This window comes from Balaenoptera physalus, assembly GCF_965194825.1.
Source record: "Balaenoptera physalus genome assembly, chromosome: 13".
Lineage (NCBI taxonomy): Eukaryota > Metazoa > Chordata > Mammalia > Artiodactyla > Balaenopteridae > Balaenoptera > Balaenoptera physalus.
In genome coordinates this window covers 100,251,758-100,271,661 of record NC_138892.1, presented here as the reverse complement: position 1 = coordinate 100,271,661, position 19,904 = coordinate 100,251,758, and the positions used below count along the sequence as shown (strand labels likewise).

Genomic DNA, 19,904 nt, shown 5'->3' with positions numbered 1-19,904 from the left:
AGAGTGTTGGTTGGTACAGTAGGGTGTATGTCCCCTTGTTTTGGTTCTGGAGTGGGCGAGGGGAGTAGTGTATTGGTCTATTGACTATCTTAGCTATTTCCTGTGTCTTTTCTATCTAAAAACTCATGGTAGCTAACCAAATATTACAGAGCATAGAGTAATTGTCCAAAAAAATCAATAAATATAAATAAATATGAGAATATCTTAGACAAAAACACAAAATAATGTCATCTAGGAATGACAATATTTCTTTAAAAATTTCTCAGAAGACAAGAAAGGGGAAAAAAGTAGATATGAAATAATAAATAATAATAATGATATTTAAAAATTCAGGGGAAAAAGCAAACTCCCAAAACACAAGGTTTCAGCTTACAAGAGCCCACAAAATTCAGAATAAGATACAAAAATAGATATAAATAGATAGATTATGGATGGATGAATGGATGGATGGATGGATGGATGGATGGACTGATAGATGATAGATAAATAGATGATATAGATAGATAGATGATAGGCAGATTAGATAGATAGATAGATAGATAGAATAGATTCAGTGTATTTCAGGACACCACGGGTAAAGACATAATCCTAAAAGTTTACATGAAGAATTCATTTTCTACCAAAGAAAAGACAAATTTGCATCAGATTTTTAAATGTACATAAAAAGATACCACTTTAGCACCGTAGCAGTGTTCTCAGAATTATAAACAAACTTGATTTTAACTTAAGTTTTCCATGCATTCTTTTGGAACAAATAAGGGGATGGGGTTAATTTTAGATAGAGTGAAGCTAGCCCAAGAATGTAATGAAAAGACATGTCAGATTATCAGCGGTCCTGTGTTCCTGAGAAACAATTAATTCAGTCCGTATAAAACAATCTATAGATAATACAAATAAGAAGCTGAAGGAACTTGATATGGTAAAAAGGAGGCTTTTTGTGTGTGTCTGCAACAAGATGAAATAACATTAATTAAAAAGTTCACTGGAAAAAATAATATACAAAAAAGTAATAGGTATGAAGTTTAAGAATGCACACAATATTTAGAATTTTGATTAGTACTTAAAGAAGTAAAAACAGATATGGTAAAAAGTGGTTAATTCCGGGGAAGGAGGAGAGTAGAGGCATAGCAGAAGAGAGAATTTTGAATTTTTATTTGCATGCCTTTATTTTGTGCTAGTTTTTTATTCTCATATACCTAGATTGCTATTCACTGACTCAGTGATTAGGAACACGGGCAGTGGAGACCAACTAACTGGGTTGGAATTTCAGCTCTGATACTTATCTGTTGTATGACTTTATGAAAGTCATGTAATCTCTGTGTGACTCACTTTCTCATCTGTAAATTGAGGGTGATAATAACATCTATGTCATAAGGTTTTGTTTTATTGTATTCTTAGATTTGCATTATGAGAAATATAACTAAAAGTAGAGGGAATTATATAATAAATCTCCATGTGCCTTTCAAATGGCATCAACAATTATCAATATGTAATGAATATTATTTCATCTATATCTCCACCAACATCGTTCTCCCAAACTAGATTATACTAAAGCAAATACCAGGTATCACGCCATTTAATAGTTACATATTTTAGTATGTGATTCTTACAGTTAAGGGCTTAACACAATCCCAATGTCACTATTAGTCCTGTGCTCATTTTCTCTTAATGTGTAACAAATTGTCATACACCTAGCAGTTTAAAATCACAATTTATTGCCTCAGAGTTTCCATGGGTTGGGAGTCTGGGCACAGCCTAACTTGGTCTTCTATTCAGGATCTCACAGGATACAGTTTAGTTGTTGACCAGACCATGGACCTTTCTGGATCTAAGGTTCTTCTTCAAGCCCATGCAGTTTTTGGTACAATTCAGTCACTTGTGGCTGTAGACTGCAGTCACAGCTTTCTTGCTGGCTCTTACACAGGGCTGCTCTAAGCTCCTAGAGGGCCCCTGCATTTCCTTGCTAATGACGAACTCTTGTACATCCTCTCAAGTTATGGAAGCTTAATTCTTCAAAGACAATAGGAGTTATCTATCTCTTCTGAAAAAGCCCACTCCCCTTCTTAAGTTCTCATAGCTGATTAAGTCAGACCTACCTGGGATAATCTCTCTTTTCATCAACTCAAAATCAACTAATTGTGGACTTTTCTTTACTCTTCAAAATATCTTCATCTTGTCATATAATATAACTTACTCATGGGAATGATATCCCATCATATTCACAGGCTCAAATCACACTGAAGGAGAGCAAATTACACAGGACAGCAAGCTTGAGGCCATTTTATTTTTTTCCAGCTTTACTGAGATATAATTGACATATGACATTATATAAGTTTAAGGTGTACAATGGGTTGATTTAATACACATATATTGCAAAATGATTTCCACTTCCATCACGTCACATAATTACCATTTCTTTTTTGACGTGAGTGTGGGTGTATGTTTAAATTTTGTATATACCTAGGAGTAGAATTGTTGAGTCACGTGGCAATTCTTTGTTTAATATTTGGAGGAACTGCCACTGTTTTCCAAAGCAGCTGCACCATTTTACATTCCCACCAAGAGTTTGACTCTTGGGGCCATTTTAGAATTCTGTCTACCACAATTCCTAAAACACGATTGACAATAACCTCTTAATATCATCTACTATCCCGTCAGCATTAAAATTTTTTTTTCCATTTCATTTGTTAGAATCAGAACAAAGACCACAACTGCATCAGTTAAAATGACTCTTAATCTATACATTCTCTTTTCTTCCTTTTATTTTCTTTTCTCAGACATTTATTTAATAGGGAAAAAAATGGGTCATGGTTGTGTCTAATTTCTCATATTCTGGATTTTTCTGTTTATATCTCTATTGTGTCATTTAACACATTCCTTTATTTTATAAAGTTGTTTTAAAAAATAAATATATGTTAGGTGCTTAGAAACCTGCTTGGCCCACAATAATGGCATTATGTGTTAGCTGTTACTATTATGCAAGGCATCTGAGATAGGAATTGATACAAAGTATTGCTCAATAAATGTTTTTCTCCATTCTCATCCCCATGACATTTCTTCTTATTATAGAACATGGTACTTGAAGCTGAATTAACTTATAATAACTCTCTGGACAAGAAGTGTCCACATTTTGCATCCTTCTTTGGTTTTAACATATTAAACTGATCTTTTGGAGTATTTTCAGTGTGTTTTGCAGCTCTAGAACTGTACTTTACTGACCAGTCTATCAGTATCCATGTAATGGAATTACTTTGTCCAAATGACTCTTTCTCACCAATAATAGTGAATAAATATCCCCTCTCCAATCATAAATTGGGATGTATATTTGAGGTTATTTTATATCTTTTAGCACATGACTACATACTTGTACAGCTGAGATTGGAATCCAATTATCCTGAGTCATCAAATATTCTTGCCAGATTATAATTATTCAGGACTGGCAACTCTTGCCCTGGAACAAAGTATATTAATGAGTTAAGGATATATATAATATGTTTGATATATTGAAATTAGTCCATGATAAGTCTTTTTCAAGTCAGGCTTGCTGATGTGACTTTGTTTTCCCATCTTAGTTGGACATATTAATTCAATTTCTTAAAATAAATTTTTACAAAATTTTAGGCTCAGAGATGACAGGCTAAAATATTAGCAATGAAAAGTATGACATGCTCTGACTTATAGGTATTTAATTCAATCATTCAACAATCAACAATTAGGCACTATAATTAAAGTACTATATGATAGAAGATTCAATGATGAATATGACAGTCAACTTAAGAAACTTCCAGTCAGATAAAAGATTTGGAGCTGTTCACAACTGACTGGACATGGACAGTTCATCCTTTGCTAAGTGGCACCTGAGTATTATGAGTCTTAGAGGTGGCAGAAATTATGACTGGTTAAAAGTTTTGTTTTTGAGGTGGAAATACGATTGATCATTAGAAGTATAATTTAGAGGATGAAGAAGGAAGGGAAGGCTATTCAAGGCTAAGGCAACAATGTGAATGAAAAGCACAGGAGAATAAAAGCAACCAACACAATACGATAAGGAATGGTGATGGTAAGTAATCTCGCAGAAATGAAGTGCAGGTTGTAAGGACAGCCTCAAGGAAAAGGAATTAGAACCAGATAGTGGAGAGGTTCAAACAACAGGTTTTTAATTTCTCAATTAGTTATAAACACTTAAAAAATATTATATATTTGTCTACCCTAGTTATGAGGGGGCAGAATTCATTAGCTTTGTTCTCTGCAACCCATAGCCCAAAACCCTGCCTCCATTCCAGGAAATACACAGATTAGGAATTAATTATATTCTCGTTCTGCTAATAGAGGTGTCTTTTAATCACAAAAAGTGAGTTGGCAAAAATCTGTTTTCCAGTCAATCACATTTGATTTACTATTCATGCTTTCTCTATTGACTGTACTTTAATTGCTTTTTTCCCCTACATTTTCCTTCAGGAAATAATTATGTGTGCCCAAATGACTCGCTGTTGAACCAAGGGAAATGTTACAGGTTTTCAGCTTTTTCTAAAACTTGGAATGAAAGTCAACATGATTGTGCAAGGCTACAGGCATATTTGCCGGTGACTCAAAATTCAAAAGAGCTGGTGAGGAATCAAAAACAGGATCTAAGTGTCCAAGGGTGAATCGCTAAGTGCAATTCTAAGTGTGGGTGGTTTATAGTCATTGCTTTCGAACATTCCTTAATCATAATACAATTGCTATTGTTTATTTTTAAAAACCCTACTATTCTGAAAGAAATGATTATTTACCATTTCATTAATGCCTGGCTCAGTGCCTTAGTCAAAATTTTTTAAAATAAATGAATGAATGAATGAATGAATACACTATTTCTCCTATAGGAGTTCATACAGAAAAGTTTAAAATCTGGACAACCTAGTTGGATTGGACTATATAGTACATCCCCAGGAAAACAATGGATGTGGATAAATGAATATTTTGTGGAACAAAAAAAGTGAGTACTTATTTGAGGGGGAGGGATGGTGGCAGTATTGATGTTTTATTCATAGATAGGTATTTTTATTTAAGCTTCTTTGCTTTCTAGCCTTTTTTTTTTTTTTAATGGCTGTGTTGGGTCTTCGTTTCTGTGCGAGGGCTTTCTCTAGTTGCGGCAAGTGGGGGCCACTCTTCACCGCGATGCGCGGGCCTCTCTTGTTGCGGAGCACAGGCTCCAGACGCGCAAGCTCAGTAGTTGCGGCTCACGGGCCCAGCTGCTCTGCGGCACGTGGGGTCTTCCCAGACCAGGGCTCCAACCCATGTCGCCTGCGTTGGCAGGCAGATTCTCAACCACTGAGCCACCAGGGAAGCCCACTTTCTAGTTTTTTTATCTTTCTTCTTCCTCTCCTCCTTTTCTTTTGAAAAATTTTTTCTCTCCTTTTTTTTCTTTTCTACTTCTCTTTTTCTTCTTTCCTTTCTCCCTTTCTTCTTTGCTTCCTCTCCTTCTTCTTTTAACATTTACTAATGGGAATAGAAAGTGTGTATTATGGCACCTGGAAATTATTGTCAAAATGGTAATTATTTTAAAATTGTTAACCTGATTTAAATCTCATTTAAAATAATATTAAGCAAATATTTTCTATACACAAACTGCAAAGATAAAATTCACTTATAAATAAAAGCACCTGGAATATATAAAAACATCCCTTGAGCTGAAATCAGAAAGTGTGAATTTGAAATTTTGCCCTTAGAAAATTCTTTTAAACTTATTGATATCGATTTTTTCACATGTATGAAAAGAACAATGAAGCTTTTCTCACAATGTTCTTGTGTGAACACTATAAGGTAATACATGTAAGAAGGCTTTAAAATTCTTAAGTATCATATACATTTACATGTTCTCTGTGCTTTCATTTTCTTTACATATTACCCTGCTAGAATACCTAAGATTTGGCAAGTCTGGAGCAAGGACCATGAAGTGATAGTTCATTTCAGTCTGGATATTTATGCATTCCTAGATATTTCTCTTCTCCATTCATTATCATCTTTCACAAACATAAAACTAAAGTATTGTGTGATAGTATTCATTCTTTGGACCTGCTTTGATTGCAAACTTGACAAAAATTAGTAAGAAATACCGAGGCTCTTTTTCCCCCCCTTTTTTTGGAAACAAACATATTGTTAGGGTAACATATCTCTTTTTAAAAGCTTTCATTTAATTTTTCAAGGAAAAATGATACACAGATGGTTATAACAGTGCTTGGTTTTTATTTATTTTTTAAACGATAATCAATGACTAGAAAGAATAGTTAAGGAAACAGCTCTCTCCAAAAGTATTCTATTCACACATTTTCCTAACCCTATCATACCACTGAAGTTAACTGAGGAAATTAACAGTTATCTAAACAGTTTCTACTTTAACTTAAAAAAAAAAAAATCCCTAGTTTACTGCTTCACAACTCCCACTGGTATGTAAAATACCTGTCACCATGCAGTCTTTACCAAAAACTTTCATTTTAACATCTAATTACCTTTTAAAGGAAATTATTTATGCTGCTATGTGGAAAATGAATAGATGGGAAGTGAAATTGAAACTGAAGTTCAGTTAGAAGGCTATGACCAGAAAGAAAGAGAAGTATAGTAGCCTGGGCGAGAAGCGAATGGATATAAGGACTAACCTGGAGATAGGATACCCAGGACTTGCTGATACACGTAATTCGAGGGTTGAGAGGGAAGGAAGAGTCAGGGATGCTCCTGGTCTTCAGGCTTGAGCTCCCCTGGCAATGATACTCAGATAAGAGATATCCTGGGGGCTCCCCTGGTGGCGCAGTGCTGGAGAATCTGCCTGCCGATGCAGGGCACACGGATTCGAGCCCTGGTCTGGGAAGATCCCACATGCCGCGAAGCGGCTGGGCCCGTGAGCCACAACTACTGAGCCTGCACGTCTGGAGCCTGTGCTCCGCAGCAAGAGAGGCCGTGATAGTGAAGAGGCCCGCGCACCGCGATGAAGAGTGGCCCCCGCTTGCCGCAACTGGAGAAAGCCCTCGCACAGAAACGAAGACCCAACACAGCCAAAAATAAATAAATAAATAAATAAATAAATAATAATTTTTTAAAAAAAGAGTTAATTCAGGTACTTGTTTAAAAAGAATAAAAAAGAGACATCCTGGAGGGGAGGGGGTGGAGGACAAACAAATCAAGAATTCCCAAATACAATCACTGGCAATAAAAGAAGGGTCCATTCTAAAACCTCTGCAACATTCTGACTGCTGAAGAAAAATACCTACAGAAGTTTGGCTGAGGGAAACTTTAAGAAAGCCAACCATTATTTTAAGATAAATGCTCTAAAGTCTGCCTTTTATCTCCTAGTTTTTCAATGACTGGACCAGTTGATAACATGAGCTGTGCTGTCATAACAAGAAATCAGGTGTATTTTGAAGACTGTGACTCCAAATTTAATGGCATTTGCCAGAGAGATGTTGTCTGAACACCAAAAGCAAAGCTGGGCATTTAAAGAATTGGAAGAAATATGTATGGAAGTTAACAGTCCCTATTCCTTTTTTTAGCGGAATACAAATTTATTTTTTAAATACAAATAAAAATTTTTCAAGTATTTTGTTCAGACATAAAACTTCAAAATAAGAAAATATAACATTTTTAAACTAGAAAACGTAATTCCCTATCATTTCAGTGTCTAAAATAATTCAATTTAATCTTCTAATCCTGCTTATTCCCTATTCCTTGGGTTCTAACTCTTCCTGTGTATTTGGTGAAATAATAGACCAGTACATAGATATGGTGATGCCATTATTTTTCTTCGTGGTGGGCTTTTTCTTTAAATACAATCTTGTGTTTAATGTGATTCTACAATTCATTTCCCTACAATCAAATTTATATTTAAGCATTGTTATATTGAGAACTGTCTCACTCCCTAAGTTTTCTGAGTGAAATTCTGTACAAAGTAAAATATCTTCTTTTTCTCTCATTTATCCAAAACACACTCATATTTCAAAATAAACACAACAGCTCTGTCCACTATGTAAATGCGGTAGTAATTTAACTCCATCAAAAAGTTGTCTGGAGTTCATGCTAAGCCATCAGGAATGCATTGTATTCCTGGTAGGTGTGAATCAGAGGAAAACAAGGGATGAATTACTCAAAATTGCTAAGCAATTAAAATTAATTTGTAACCATGAACCAACAATAAAAATAAAACTTATGAGTCAAGTAAAACTTGAACTTTATCTGAACCAAAACTTAATACATCAAACTGTAATACACAATGACATCTAAATTTCATATTTTCAAGTTTTCTTGGTGACAAATGATGAACAGATATAATATGCCCATGCTTGATAATATGCTGATATTTGCCAAGTATTTGCATTTATATATAGTACCAGGGAAAACATTTACCAGTGGGGCTCCTTTTTCAAGAATCTCCTTTTTCACTTATCAGAAAGTTTTCATCTGCAACTAATTTAGGAAGTAAGCCTCCATTAAAGATTTGGGAGAAGGACTGGTTTGTATGTTTCTGTGTGTTTACCCTGTAACCTAGACACTCTCTTTTTCTCCAGCTTCTCTGCCCTGCTAAGTGTCTATGTATTCACCTACACTCACATTCCTTCTTGCACTCAGAGATTACAGTTACCTAGGCAGGAAATTTAACTCAAACTAATGTAACAAAGGCAGGCTTGATATAATTTTTCCCATATGCTGCAGGATTTGAATTTTATGACATATCCAGGGATACATCATAAGCCCATCCTATTTCCTTGTCCTTACTTGGGAAATTGAAATATTTTTCAATAATCTATTTTTAATCACTTTTAATGTTATTCTTCTAGTTTATATTCTATAATCTAAGCTTTGTAATTTTAATACATAATTCTGGTAATTTATCTGTGATTATTACTTGTAGAGTTAGGGTCCTTCCTGGTGGTTTTCCCTTATTTTTAGGATATTGTTGAAGTACATGTCTGTTGATAGGTGATTCTCTAGTAACATTTCTTGAAGCCCAAGTTGCTATGGTTAGTATTTTGTAATATTTACACATATTAAGCACATATGTTTCTCTAACTTTTAAGCTGTAGGTCTTGGCTGACCTATCAATATAGAACCCTTTAAATTTGTTTATCATCACCATCAATGCAGTAAATGTCATCTAATTGTTTCTTGTTACTTTGTTTGGTCCTATTTAACAGAAGTTTCCTGACTTGTCCTCATAATGGGCAGTTATGTGTCTTGAATTCATGAGGTTCTACTTAAAATCATTCATTCATTCAACAATTTTTAGTTCCTTTGTTTAATACTTGCAAAACTCTGCTGTACACCAGAAACTAACACAACATTGTAAATCAACTATACTTAAATTAAAAAAATAAATAACACTTGCAAAATTCTTTATTCCAGCTCTTATTCATTTTCCAGTTTATCTTCTCTATTAGATATTTGTTTGCTGCAAATCCACTTGATATCAATAAATCCCCTGGAACTGTAGACTCCATCAGAATTCAAAAAAGCAAAGGATCCATTCCCACTAATTTCAAACCTGAAAAGAAACAATTGAAATTAGTTTGGGAACTACTTACACCAGTAATCAAAAATAAAATTAAGAATAGAGTAATTTGAAACATTTTATACAAAACACTGAGCCTCATACCCATCGCCATACTCTACCCCCAAAAAATCTGGTATATTAAAGGAATGTAGATATTTAGTATTTAAAGACAGAATGTAGGTATATAATATTATTATAATTATTAGCATAATCTGTAACCTTATTTAGAACAATAAGTAGAAAGAGATATAAATAGACATAGAGAAATCATAGATATAAATATAAATCTATATCTATCTACATTTATCTATCTATATCTATTTCTATTGAAAGAGAGAAAGAGAGTATTTCTAAATCCAAAGATCTATGGAATTTTTTTTAAAGTAGTCCCCTGGCATATTACCTGATATATTTTTAGCCAATGTTCCTTTTTGAAAGTAAGAAACAAGGTTTATATTCATTTGGTACTTTTGAAATATACTCAGATGGAAACCAAAGAGACTAATTATAATAGTTTTTATTAATTTGCATAATCGATGACCATTTTTTTTCTCTTTTTGTAATAAATATAATTTGTCCTGTCTTCCATATTTTAAAATTCATTCCCATTTTTTTTTTAATCTAACACTTAATGAAATATTAAGGCAGAAAGACATGGGTACAAAAGAAAAGTCATACAGCCCTTGCTTTCAGGTAAAATAGTATATTGCTTTCAGGTAAAATAGTATATAAGTCAGGAAACAACATTCACTCAAGAAATGGTTACATAAATAAATAACATTGCTTATGATGGACAATTGGAAAGTTAAAAAACAATTATATGGTCTCTAACTCTTTTTTTTTAATTAATTAATTAATTTATTTATTTTGGCTGCGTTGGGTCTTCGTTGCTGTGTGTGGGCTTTCTCTAGTTGCGGTGAGCAGGGGCTACTCTTCGTTGCGGTGAGCGAGCTTCTCATTGTGGTGGCTTCTCTTTGTTGCGGAGCATGGGCTCTAGGCGCGTAGGCTTCAGTAGTTGTGGCGCACGGGCTCAGTAGTTGTGGCTCGCAGCCTCAGTAGCTGTAGCACACGGTCTTAGTTGCCCCACGGCATGTGGGATCTTCCCAGACCAGGGCTCGAACCCGTGTCCCCTGCATTGGCAGGCGGATTCTTAACCACTGCGCCACTAGGGAAGCCCTTGGTCTCTAACTCTTTAAAGAAAAAAGAGATCTTACATGAATTTAGAAGGTACAGGTAGTACGTGAGCATTGGCTTTGAATTTGCAGAATAGTTGAATTTGAATTAGCAAAAGGAGGGTTTATTAGCAAGAGCTTGGCAATAAAAATAAAGTGAAATAAGAAACAAAAATAAAAGTGGAAAATTTCACTGAGTGTCATATAACAACATAGAAGGAAAGTGGGTTGCTCTAGGGTGTGTTTCAATATGAGAAGACACATGTCACAGGGTGGAAACAGAAAGGTAATTACACATAGAGAATAGGGAGATTTATTTACAATAATGCAACTCAAAATGATTTAAATTTTTTATACAGCACCAGAATAAACCTTTCCTACTAAATTTGAAACTCACCAAGCATTAAATGTAGTGCCATTTGTCCATTGCCAAGATTCTCCTAGTTTTCTGCTCAGTCCAATCCAGTACATAGAATTTCCTGTGTGCTTCTTCAAAAATTTCACAAAAATCAGGAATTCTCCATTCCTTCATATTTTAGAGCACATTGCTAGCATGCTTCTCACCCCAACATCCCATCTTTTATGATTTACATCCTAATTTGCATGCCCTAATTCTTCCATAGCAACAAACAACACAGATGGTGATGTTTAGGTTAGTTTTATCAGAATGATTTTCACTTCGCTCTTTTACTTCTTAAATATCTCTAAGTAGTAGAGTGACCTTATCAAGTCATCAAAACTCTCTGAGCTACTATATCTTGAATTATCATTAAAGGTAATTTCTATCTCTCAAATAAGAAACTGATGAGAAAAACACATTTGACTTCCTTTCCTTCAAATTCTACTTCATAAACCATCAGTATGTTTTAGTCACAGAGTGAAGGACAAAGACTCTAAACTGATAGGATATTATATCTGGATGAAAAAATCAGGAGCTGAGCAGTTTCTATAGGAACTGAACAGTATGTTCTTTAAGGGTGACAGAGAACTAACACAGATCTTGTTCTGTGCACTGATCCTCTCCCTCAAATCATAGAGGGGTAAAGGTGTTTAATGGAAAGTATAATTACTGTTAAAATAGGAAAACTCAGAAACTACTTTGAGTAGATACCAGAATAAGAATGTCATTGCTGTAGGATTTCACTTATATGTGGACACTAAAAAACAAATGATCAAACACAACAAAACAGAAACAGTGTTAGATACAGAGAACAAACAGGTGGTTGCCAGCGGAGAGAGGGGAGTGGGGAGAGGAAAAAAATAGTTGAGGGAGGTACAAACTCCCAGTTGCAAAACAAATGAGTCACAGGTATGAAATGTACAGAGTAGGGAATATAATCGATAACTACTTAATATCATTGTATGGTGACATATCATAGCTAGACTTATCTTAGTGCTCATTTTGAAAAGTATAGAAGTACCAAATCACTGTTTTGTGTAACAGGAACTGACATATGTTGCAGGTCAATTATGCTTCAAAAACAAACAAACAAACTCAGAGAAAAGTTGTGGTTACCAGAGGTGGGAGTCGGGGGGTAGGGGGAATTGGATGAAGGTGGTCAAAAGGGACAAACTCCCAGTTATAAGATAAGTAAATTCTAGGGATGCCATGCGCAACAGGATAAATAGAATGAACCCTGCTGTATGTCACATATGGAAGTTGTTAAGAAAGTAAATGCTAAGAGTTCTCATCACAAAAAAACATTGTCTGTTTCTTTAATTTTATATCTATAGGAGATGACGGCTGCTCACTAAACTTATTGTGATAATCGTTTCATGATCTACGTAAGTCAAATCATTATGCTGTACACCTTAAACTTACACGATTATATCACAGTAAAACTAGAAGAAAAAATGTCTTTGCATATTTTCTCCTATAATCAGAAATCTAACTTCTGGGTGAATATGATTTATTCCAATAAACTATATTGAGTGCCATCCCTGAATAGTCTCTCCCCTATGGACTCCTTGCTATTGGACCACAAACCTATTCGTTAACTTTTCTTTATAAACAAAAAAAACCTCTCCACTTACCCTGTGCCCCTGGATTCCATGTCCCTCTCCCTGGCCCTCTTTTACTTCTTCCATTCATTGTCTCACATTCTCCAAACTGCACATATTTCCTTCATACCCTCCTCTCCAAATTCCAAGGGCCATATCTTTTTTGTGTGTGTTGCGTTTTTCCCAGGCTCTTCTTGGCAGAATGCAAATGTAAATTTATTAAAAAGGATTTAATAATTTAAGAACATTGACCAAAGGCATTTAGCTGTATAAACAATATGCGTTGTGATTAAGGACATAACATCACTAGCTAACTTGCCTAAGTTCAAATCTCAGTTCAACAATTTGTAGCTATGTGACAATGCCTGGATTACATTCATCTCTGTGCCTCACTTTCCTCATCTTTAATATAAGGATATTGAAATATCTACTTCATAGACATTAGCTGAAGATCATGTGAGTTTTTATAGTTAACAGTGCTTAAAACACTGTGTGACATATATTATTGTAGGGGAGCAAAATTCGTCACCCCAGTATGTGTCTCTTTGGCATAAGGATTATTTTAAGCTGATTATTTTTAGGAAGCCGAAGACTTGGGAAGTCTTTCTTTTTACCTCCTCCTTAACTGCCTGAAAGAATTTAGATAAAGGACTTGGTCCAGGAGGTGCACTTTCACTAGAGATATCTACAAAGAATACGGGTTATGTGTGGCCGGGGGAACTCTGCTGGACAGGAGATAAAAGTCCACTCTGTGTCCCATTGTCTCTGCATGGCGTAGCAAATATTTGTTTACCAAACGTTTGTTTTTCCATCTTCATGTGAATTGCCTTCTTCCCCTTTGAAGTTCCAAACCCCTACCCCCTACTTTTTCTCTCTGATGTCATATAAGCCACAATAGCCTAACTTGTCCTTGGGTGTCATTTTTTTATAGAGCCCCCATATGTATGTAATTAAATCTGGTTCTCTCCTGTTAATGTCTCATGTCAGTTTCATTCTTAGATCAGCCAGAAGAACCTAGAAGGGCAGAGGAAATTTTTTTTTCCCCGCTGACATTATCATAGACTATTTGCTTTTATCATTTTTATTCTCTCTGTACAAAATTAAGTTTTGAAATAATTGAAAACTTTCCCTTTTCTTACCGTATCCTCTGGTGTATCAATCTGAGTGAGTTCTGATCCCTGTGAACTGCAAAATCTTTTACTAGCTGTCCAATTTCTGGTATCATCAGAAAAATGTAAACTAACACAATATTGTAAAGCAGCAATACTCCAATAAAAATTTTTAAAAAAGAAAAATAGAAACACGTTCCTCTTACTCCAATCCATTCCTCTGAACATTCCATAGCTTTGGGACATTTTGAAGGTTTTGCAGATAATACTGAAAAAAAAGTGTTTCTACTCATTCTGGTGAATCAATTTTATTTTTTACTCCCATAGTTTGAGGCCTAAAAATTAGCTTCACTCATGGAATGATGAAAGAATTCAATTCCTCTGTTCATAAGGAAGACCATTTAGTGGTCAAGAAGTCTATACTTTATTCTATTGTCCTGTTTTCTATTTTGAGAAATGGAACTGCTAACATCTCATGGTCTATATTGACATCCTACCAAAAACAATGCAGAAGATTTAGTAATCAAGGAAGAGACCTAGAGACATAAATATAAGTTAGTGCTCAAGGACCAAGGTAAGAAATAAAGGGTTACTGTTACCTCAAAGAAATGAAAAGATTAAAGACAGGAAAGGACATCCAAGCTAGGGGAGTGAAGCTCACCATCTTGGCAGATGGGAGGGAAACGTCATCTTGGCAGAACTGCTGAAGAGCCTAAAGCAGGAGTATGCCTGGCTTATTTCAGAAAGAGGAAGTCATTTGTGTCCGGAAGATGGAGAACAGTGGGAAATAAGGTCAGATAAGTAACAATAAGCTAATTTTGATTTTTTCCATTCTAAGGTTTTGGCTAACAGTCTAAGTGAAATGGGAAGTTGGTGAATTACTTTAACCAGAATACTGTTTTGATCTGACACATATTTTAAAGGTTCAATGTGTGCTCTCAATTGGAAGGGAACGGGACATACTCTCCCAATCTCAACAAGTATTCTTTTAAAAATTGTTCAAACCCCTGTCCATTACAATCCTAAAGTTCACTATCTACTCCTTCTTTGTTCTTCTCCTCTCTCTTTCCTTATCTATCAAATTCCCATCATTGAACACTCTGGTCCTTTTCGGTACTATTTTGATCTTATTAGGGACTGATGGCAATTCCATCATTAGGAGATGCAAGGTGGCTCTCTTGAAATGTGAGTCACCACTCCAGATATCCCTAGTGAAAACGTACAAGTCCCATTTCACATCCTTCTTTTGCTGACAATGGTTATCTTTTGTAGCATAGTAATCGGAAAAAATTTAGAAAATTTTTTGTTCTTGCACAGCATGTAAACCATATTTTAACAAAGCATGTATTCAACCTGCTAACACGTTTTATACACGTTTAAATCCTAGTTCTTGTGCAGAAGAAAGGAAAGATGTTGCCAAAATTTGCTTCTGGTGATGCTATACATGACTTCTATTTTTTCTAAAATATATTATTTTCCATACTGTTTGAATCTTTACAATGGGCATGAGACAGAACTGAGCTGAAAATGTAGTTCCGTCATTTAGTTTAATCTCAGCTAAATAATCTAAGCTTTCACTTGTCTATTTATTTAAGAAAAATTGCTATGAAATGTTCACCACTGAGGGGTTGAAAACACTCAGCATAATTCATGATATAAACAATACTCAAAAGAGGATCTCATCGTGTTTGTAAATGTAAATATGAAGGAAAGAAAGGCAGGCTAAAATAAAATATCAGCTATTTAAAGGTGCACAGATTCTTAATGAAAATTAGATGTTGACCCTCACTCTCTGTCCCTCAGATACCTGTTTAAATATTATCTGGAGTCTAAATCCCACAGCTGTGTGAGAGACCAGAGAAATCTCCACGCTTTCTTCAAGTCAGCAGGGCTTCTTTCCTCGCATTCTACTCCATCTGTACATACGCTTGCTCTGCTCATCGTGACTCATATGGCAAAGCCTGACTCCTGGGCTTCCCTGGTGGCGCAGTGGTTGAGAATCCGCCTGCCGATGCAGGGGACACGGGTTCGAGCCCTGGTCTGGGAAGATCCCACATGCCGCGGAGCAACTGGGCCCGTGAGCCACAACTACTGAGCCTGCGCCTCTGGAGCCTGTGCTCCGCAATGAGAGGCCGCGACAGTGAGAGGCCCGCGCACCGAGATGAAGAGTGGCCCCCGCTTGCCACAACTAGAGAAAGCCCTCGCACAGAAACGAAGACTCAACACAGCCATAAATAAATAAATAAATAAATAAATAAATTAATTAATAAAAAAAAAGAAAAGTAGGTAAACATATATATTAAAAAAAAAAAAAAAGCCTGACTCCTTTACTGGTTTCACGAACAATGGCAACAACAAATCCATTGAATGTAACTCACTCTTCAGTTCAGTAACTTGAATAAAGATCTAGGAAATCATGGAAAACTGTACCTGGCTCAGTATGCATTTATTTCCAGGGGACTTGATCTTCGATGGTGATGCAAGGTAAGAAATCCTAATTAGTCTCTGGATACGAATCCCATGGGCCTTCTTTCCAAGTTCTAAATGAGTGACACACCTCTTGAGGCTGAGTGGAACACTCAGTGCTGACCTCATGCTTCATCTCTTTTGTCTCAGATAAGTAGAGGTATTTTTCCTTCCCTTCCCTTTACCCTCCAATCTGGTGCACCGAGGCATGCTGATTCATCAGTTACGACCAAGACCACCACTACAGCCATAGGCTTACTGCACCAACTTACGTGGTCCAGCAACACTGTGTAAAAGCTCAGTTTAGTTTCTTGTCTTCTCAGATAAGTATTTAAATGAGATAAAAGACATTTAAAGTTTCATCAATGAACTTAAAACATATGTCTGATGAAAAGGAAGATGTATCAATATGAATTTATAATGCATAAAAGATAAGTTTGTCTTTAATTACTTTATTTCCTGTATGGGAAGAACTCTTTATCTAAGGACAAAACCCTTTATGGCTGCATATATATTTTCTTGCATCATCACAGTTGGCACTACTTATACCCTTCTTAAACATGTAGGCACACTCTCCACTTCCTTCAATATTGAACCTGGAACAAAACCAAGAGATTCGTTCTTTATTTACGGAACTTCATGAAAAATAACGAAGCACAGCCTAAAATATGTAGTGTAAATTCTGGTGAATATGTTTCAAAATGTAAGAAGGAGGAGAGGAAGTGAAATAAGCTGCTTCTCTCCTCTTATCAAAATTTACCTCCAAACTTTACCTGTGATGGCGGGAAGAAAGGGATACGAGGGTAGTAAACATTGTTAAGTTGTTTTGTAAAGGATGGGATTCTTCCCTTTGTACTTTAAAATAGAAATTAACAAATAAATTTCTTTAGCTGTTTAAAGATTACATAGCAGGAGAGTGTAACTGACACTTCATTGACCACCCTTCACATGTTAAAAAAATTGGACTATCTTAAGGCTGAAACAGATGTTCATTCATCCACTCTTTGCAACCATTGTCATAGTGAAGTAGGTATTCTTTACTTGATAGATTATGATACATGTAAATAATCATAAATAAAATATCTAGAAAGGAATTCCTAAATTCCTATTTTAGGTCATATATAAAGAGAGGAAGTTGAAAATTCAAAATAAGGAAAAGAAAAATAGAACGGTGAGTCATGATGAATTGCTGGTATATAATTTCTGGTAATTAAAATGCTTTCAGCATTTTTTTGTGGAGGACTTTACAGCACTGGTGTACACTTCCTAACTTCTAGGGTACCTTCAAATTTTTATCCTACCAGTTTCTAAAATACATGGGTATTTCTGTGCCTATGCATTCCCTGGTGCCAACTGAGAACTCAATAATTGCTATGGGCTGAATTATGGCCCCCACCCCCCAAATTCATATGTCGAAGACCTAACCCCTAGTAGCTCAGAATGTAACCGTATCAGGAGATGAAATGTTTCAAGAGTTGGTTAAGTTAAAATGAGGTCTTTACAGTGGGCCCTAATCCAGTATGACTGGTCTCCTCATAAGAAGAAGAAATTTGGGCACAGATAGGTGTGTGCACAGAGGGAAGACCATGTGAAGACACAGAAGGAGACAGTGACCTTCGACAAGCCACGGCGAGAGGCCTCAGAAGAAATCAACCCTGCCAAACCTTGATCTGGGACTTCTAGTCTCCAGAACTATTGTTTAAGCCACCTAGTCTGCGGTATTTGTTACAGTAGCCTTAGCAAATTATGACACCAACTTTAACCAACTTACTTTTACTTCTTCCTCATTTTTTTTTTTCGAAGCAGGACTATATGTAATATATAATATCATATAAAGCTGCCAATATTTTCTTACAAGAAAATTCCATAAGTGTTAAGCTTGGTAGTCAGAAAGTTTATTTTATACTTTTTCATACATTTTTCAAAGTTGAAAACACAATCTTTGGCTATATCATTGTGCTCAAATCATTGTGTGTGTATTTCCACCCCAAATTGGATATAAACACAATGATGACAGAAGTTTCTCTAAATTCAGAAACTCCTGTTACTCTCTTTATCATGTCATATACCCCATATCATATCTAGAATGCCACAGAACTAGGACAGTACCTATCTATAGTAGGTGCTCAATAAATTGTAGCTAGTGGCCCCCCTCTATGGGGAACTCAGTATCCTTCCAATTCCTTTCTCCTCCCTGAATTTGGGGAAGAACTTTAATGTTTCAAGAACAGAAATGGAGTCTACAGGTACAATCAGTTCTTCAAGCTTAGAAACATAGAGAAGTACTAGACTTTTAAATAAAGGTCAACTGAAGCAAACATTTTGTCTTTCTCTCTCATTTTCTTCCATTTCAGGCCACCAGTGGGTGTGGTAAGTGTAGGCTTGAGTATACATTCTAAGACTCCCGTGCCAATGAGAATTCAAAGCAATAGCAAACAAATCAAAGGCAAAGCCCTGAGTAGAACAAGGCAAGGCTCAAACTAGTTGGACTTTCGTTTAGTCTAGAATAAAAGAAACCCTGTGGCTAACATGTGGTATAGTCCATCTCAACATATAGAAGTAAATATTGGTATTTGATCCTCACTAAAGACCATATATTTATTTGAAGTTTCTCTTTGGCATCTAATTGTTGAGGGCTCTTTTGGGAGACAGTGTGGAGGAAATTATTGAGGTAGCTAATTATAGACTCAGAATCCTTACCATCCTTAACACTTTTAATAACAAATGCATATTATTAAGGCTTACCAATTGCTGAATGCTTCTCCATTTGTCCATATCCAGAGTTTGCTTGCATTGTGCTTTTTCAGTCCAATGCAATAAAAAGAGGGTCCCAGATAGGGCATCAAAGATTCCTTTTACAAAATGCAGAGTTCTATAATGGATCTCTCCTAGTTTTCTCATCCTCACTACCTCTAATGCTATGGTCCTTCTTTGAGCCCATTACTCTTTTGCTCGAGTTATTGCAACAGCCTAATAACATACACTCTGCTTTTATATTTGTCGTTCACCGGCACATCACATTTAAAAGAAAATGATTCTTTTAAAACTTAAATCAGATCATGTCACACTTTTTTTTTTTTTCATTTTCTGCAATATTGCCTTAGTTTTACCTGGAGGAAAAACCAAAGTCTTTACAAAAGCCTATAAGACCCAGGTGATCCACATCCCTCACTCACTTCCTCATTTTAGGTACATTGATGGCTGCTTTTTTTCTGTTCCTTGAATATTCCAGGCAAATACCTACCTTAAGATCCGTGCTCTACCTGTTTCCTTTTCTGGGAAGTTTATCCCTCAGATATTCCCTTGACCGACTAACTCCCTTATCTACATTACATTTTTGCTCAAGTGTTATCATATCACTGAGATGACTATCTTACTTGAGGTCTCCCTATTCAAAACACTCATAACACCCCTTAACTTATAATTTTTTTGCATAAAATTTACTAACTTGTGATATGTTACATAGTTTATATATTTATTATGATTATTTTTTATTCCTTGTTTCTTCCCTGGGGATGTAACCTCCATAAAGGCAAAGATCTTTGACTGTTTTGTTGACTGATCTAACACACCCTTGAAGTATACCTGTCATATAGTAGTGACTCAATAAATTAAATGAAATGTATATTGCAAAGGAAA

At 35.6% G+C, this 19,904-nt stretch overlaps 2 protein-coding genes across 2 annotated transcripts; one reads left to right on the top strand and one right to left on the bottom strand.

Annotated features, from left to right (window-relative positions):
- Nucleotides 1-4,436: 4,436 nt before the first annotated feature.
- On the top strand, nt 4,437-7,451 carry KLRF2 (killer cell lectin like receptor F2; the record flags this gene model as incomplete). Its single annotated transcript, XM_082420432.1, has 3 exons — nt 4,437-4,607; nt 4,863-4,975; nt 7,327-7,451. Coding segments are annotated over 3 exons (402 nt in total), but the record flags the coding sequence as incomplete, so codon positions are not given.
- A 1,914-nt stretch (nt 7,452-9,365) lies between these two features.
- On the bottom strand, nt 9,366-14,489 carry CLEC2A (C-type lectin domain family 2 member A; the record flags this gene model as incomplete). The annotated part of the gene is made up of 4 exons (XM_082419272.1): nt 9,366-9,508; nt 11,087-11,190; nt 13,830-13,929; nt 14,461-14,489. 4 exons carry the CDS (start codon nt 14,487-14,489, stop codon nt 9,373-9,375), a joined length of 369 nt encoding a protein of 122 aa, XP_082275398.1. The 3' UTR covers nt 9,366-9,372.
- Nucleotides 14,490-19,904: the final 5,415 nt, after the last annotated feature.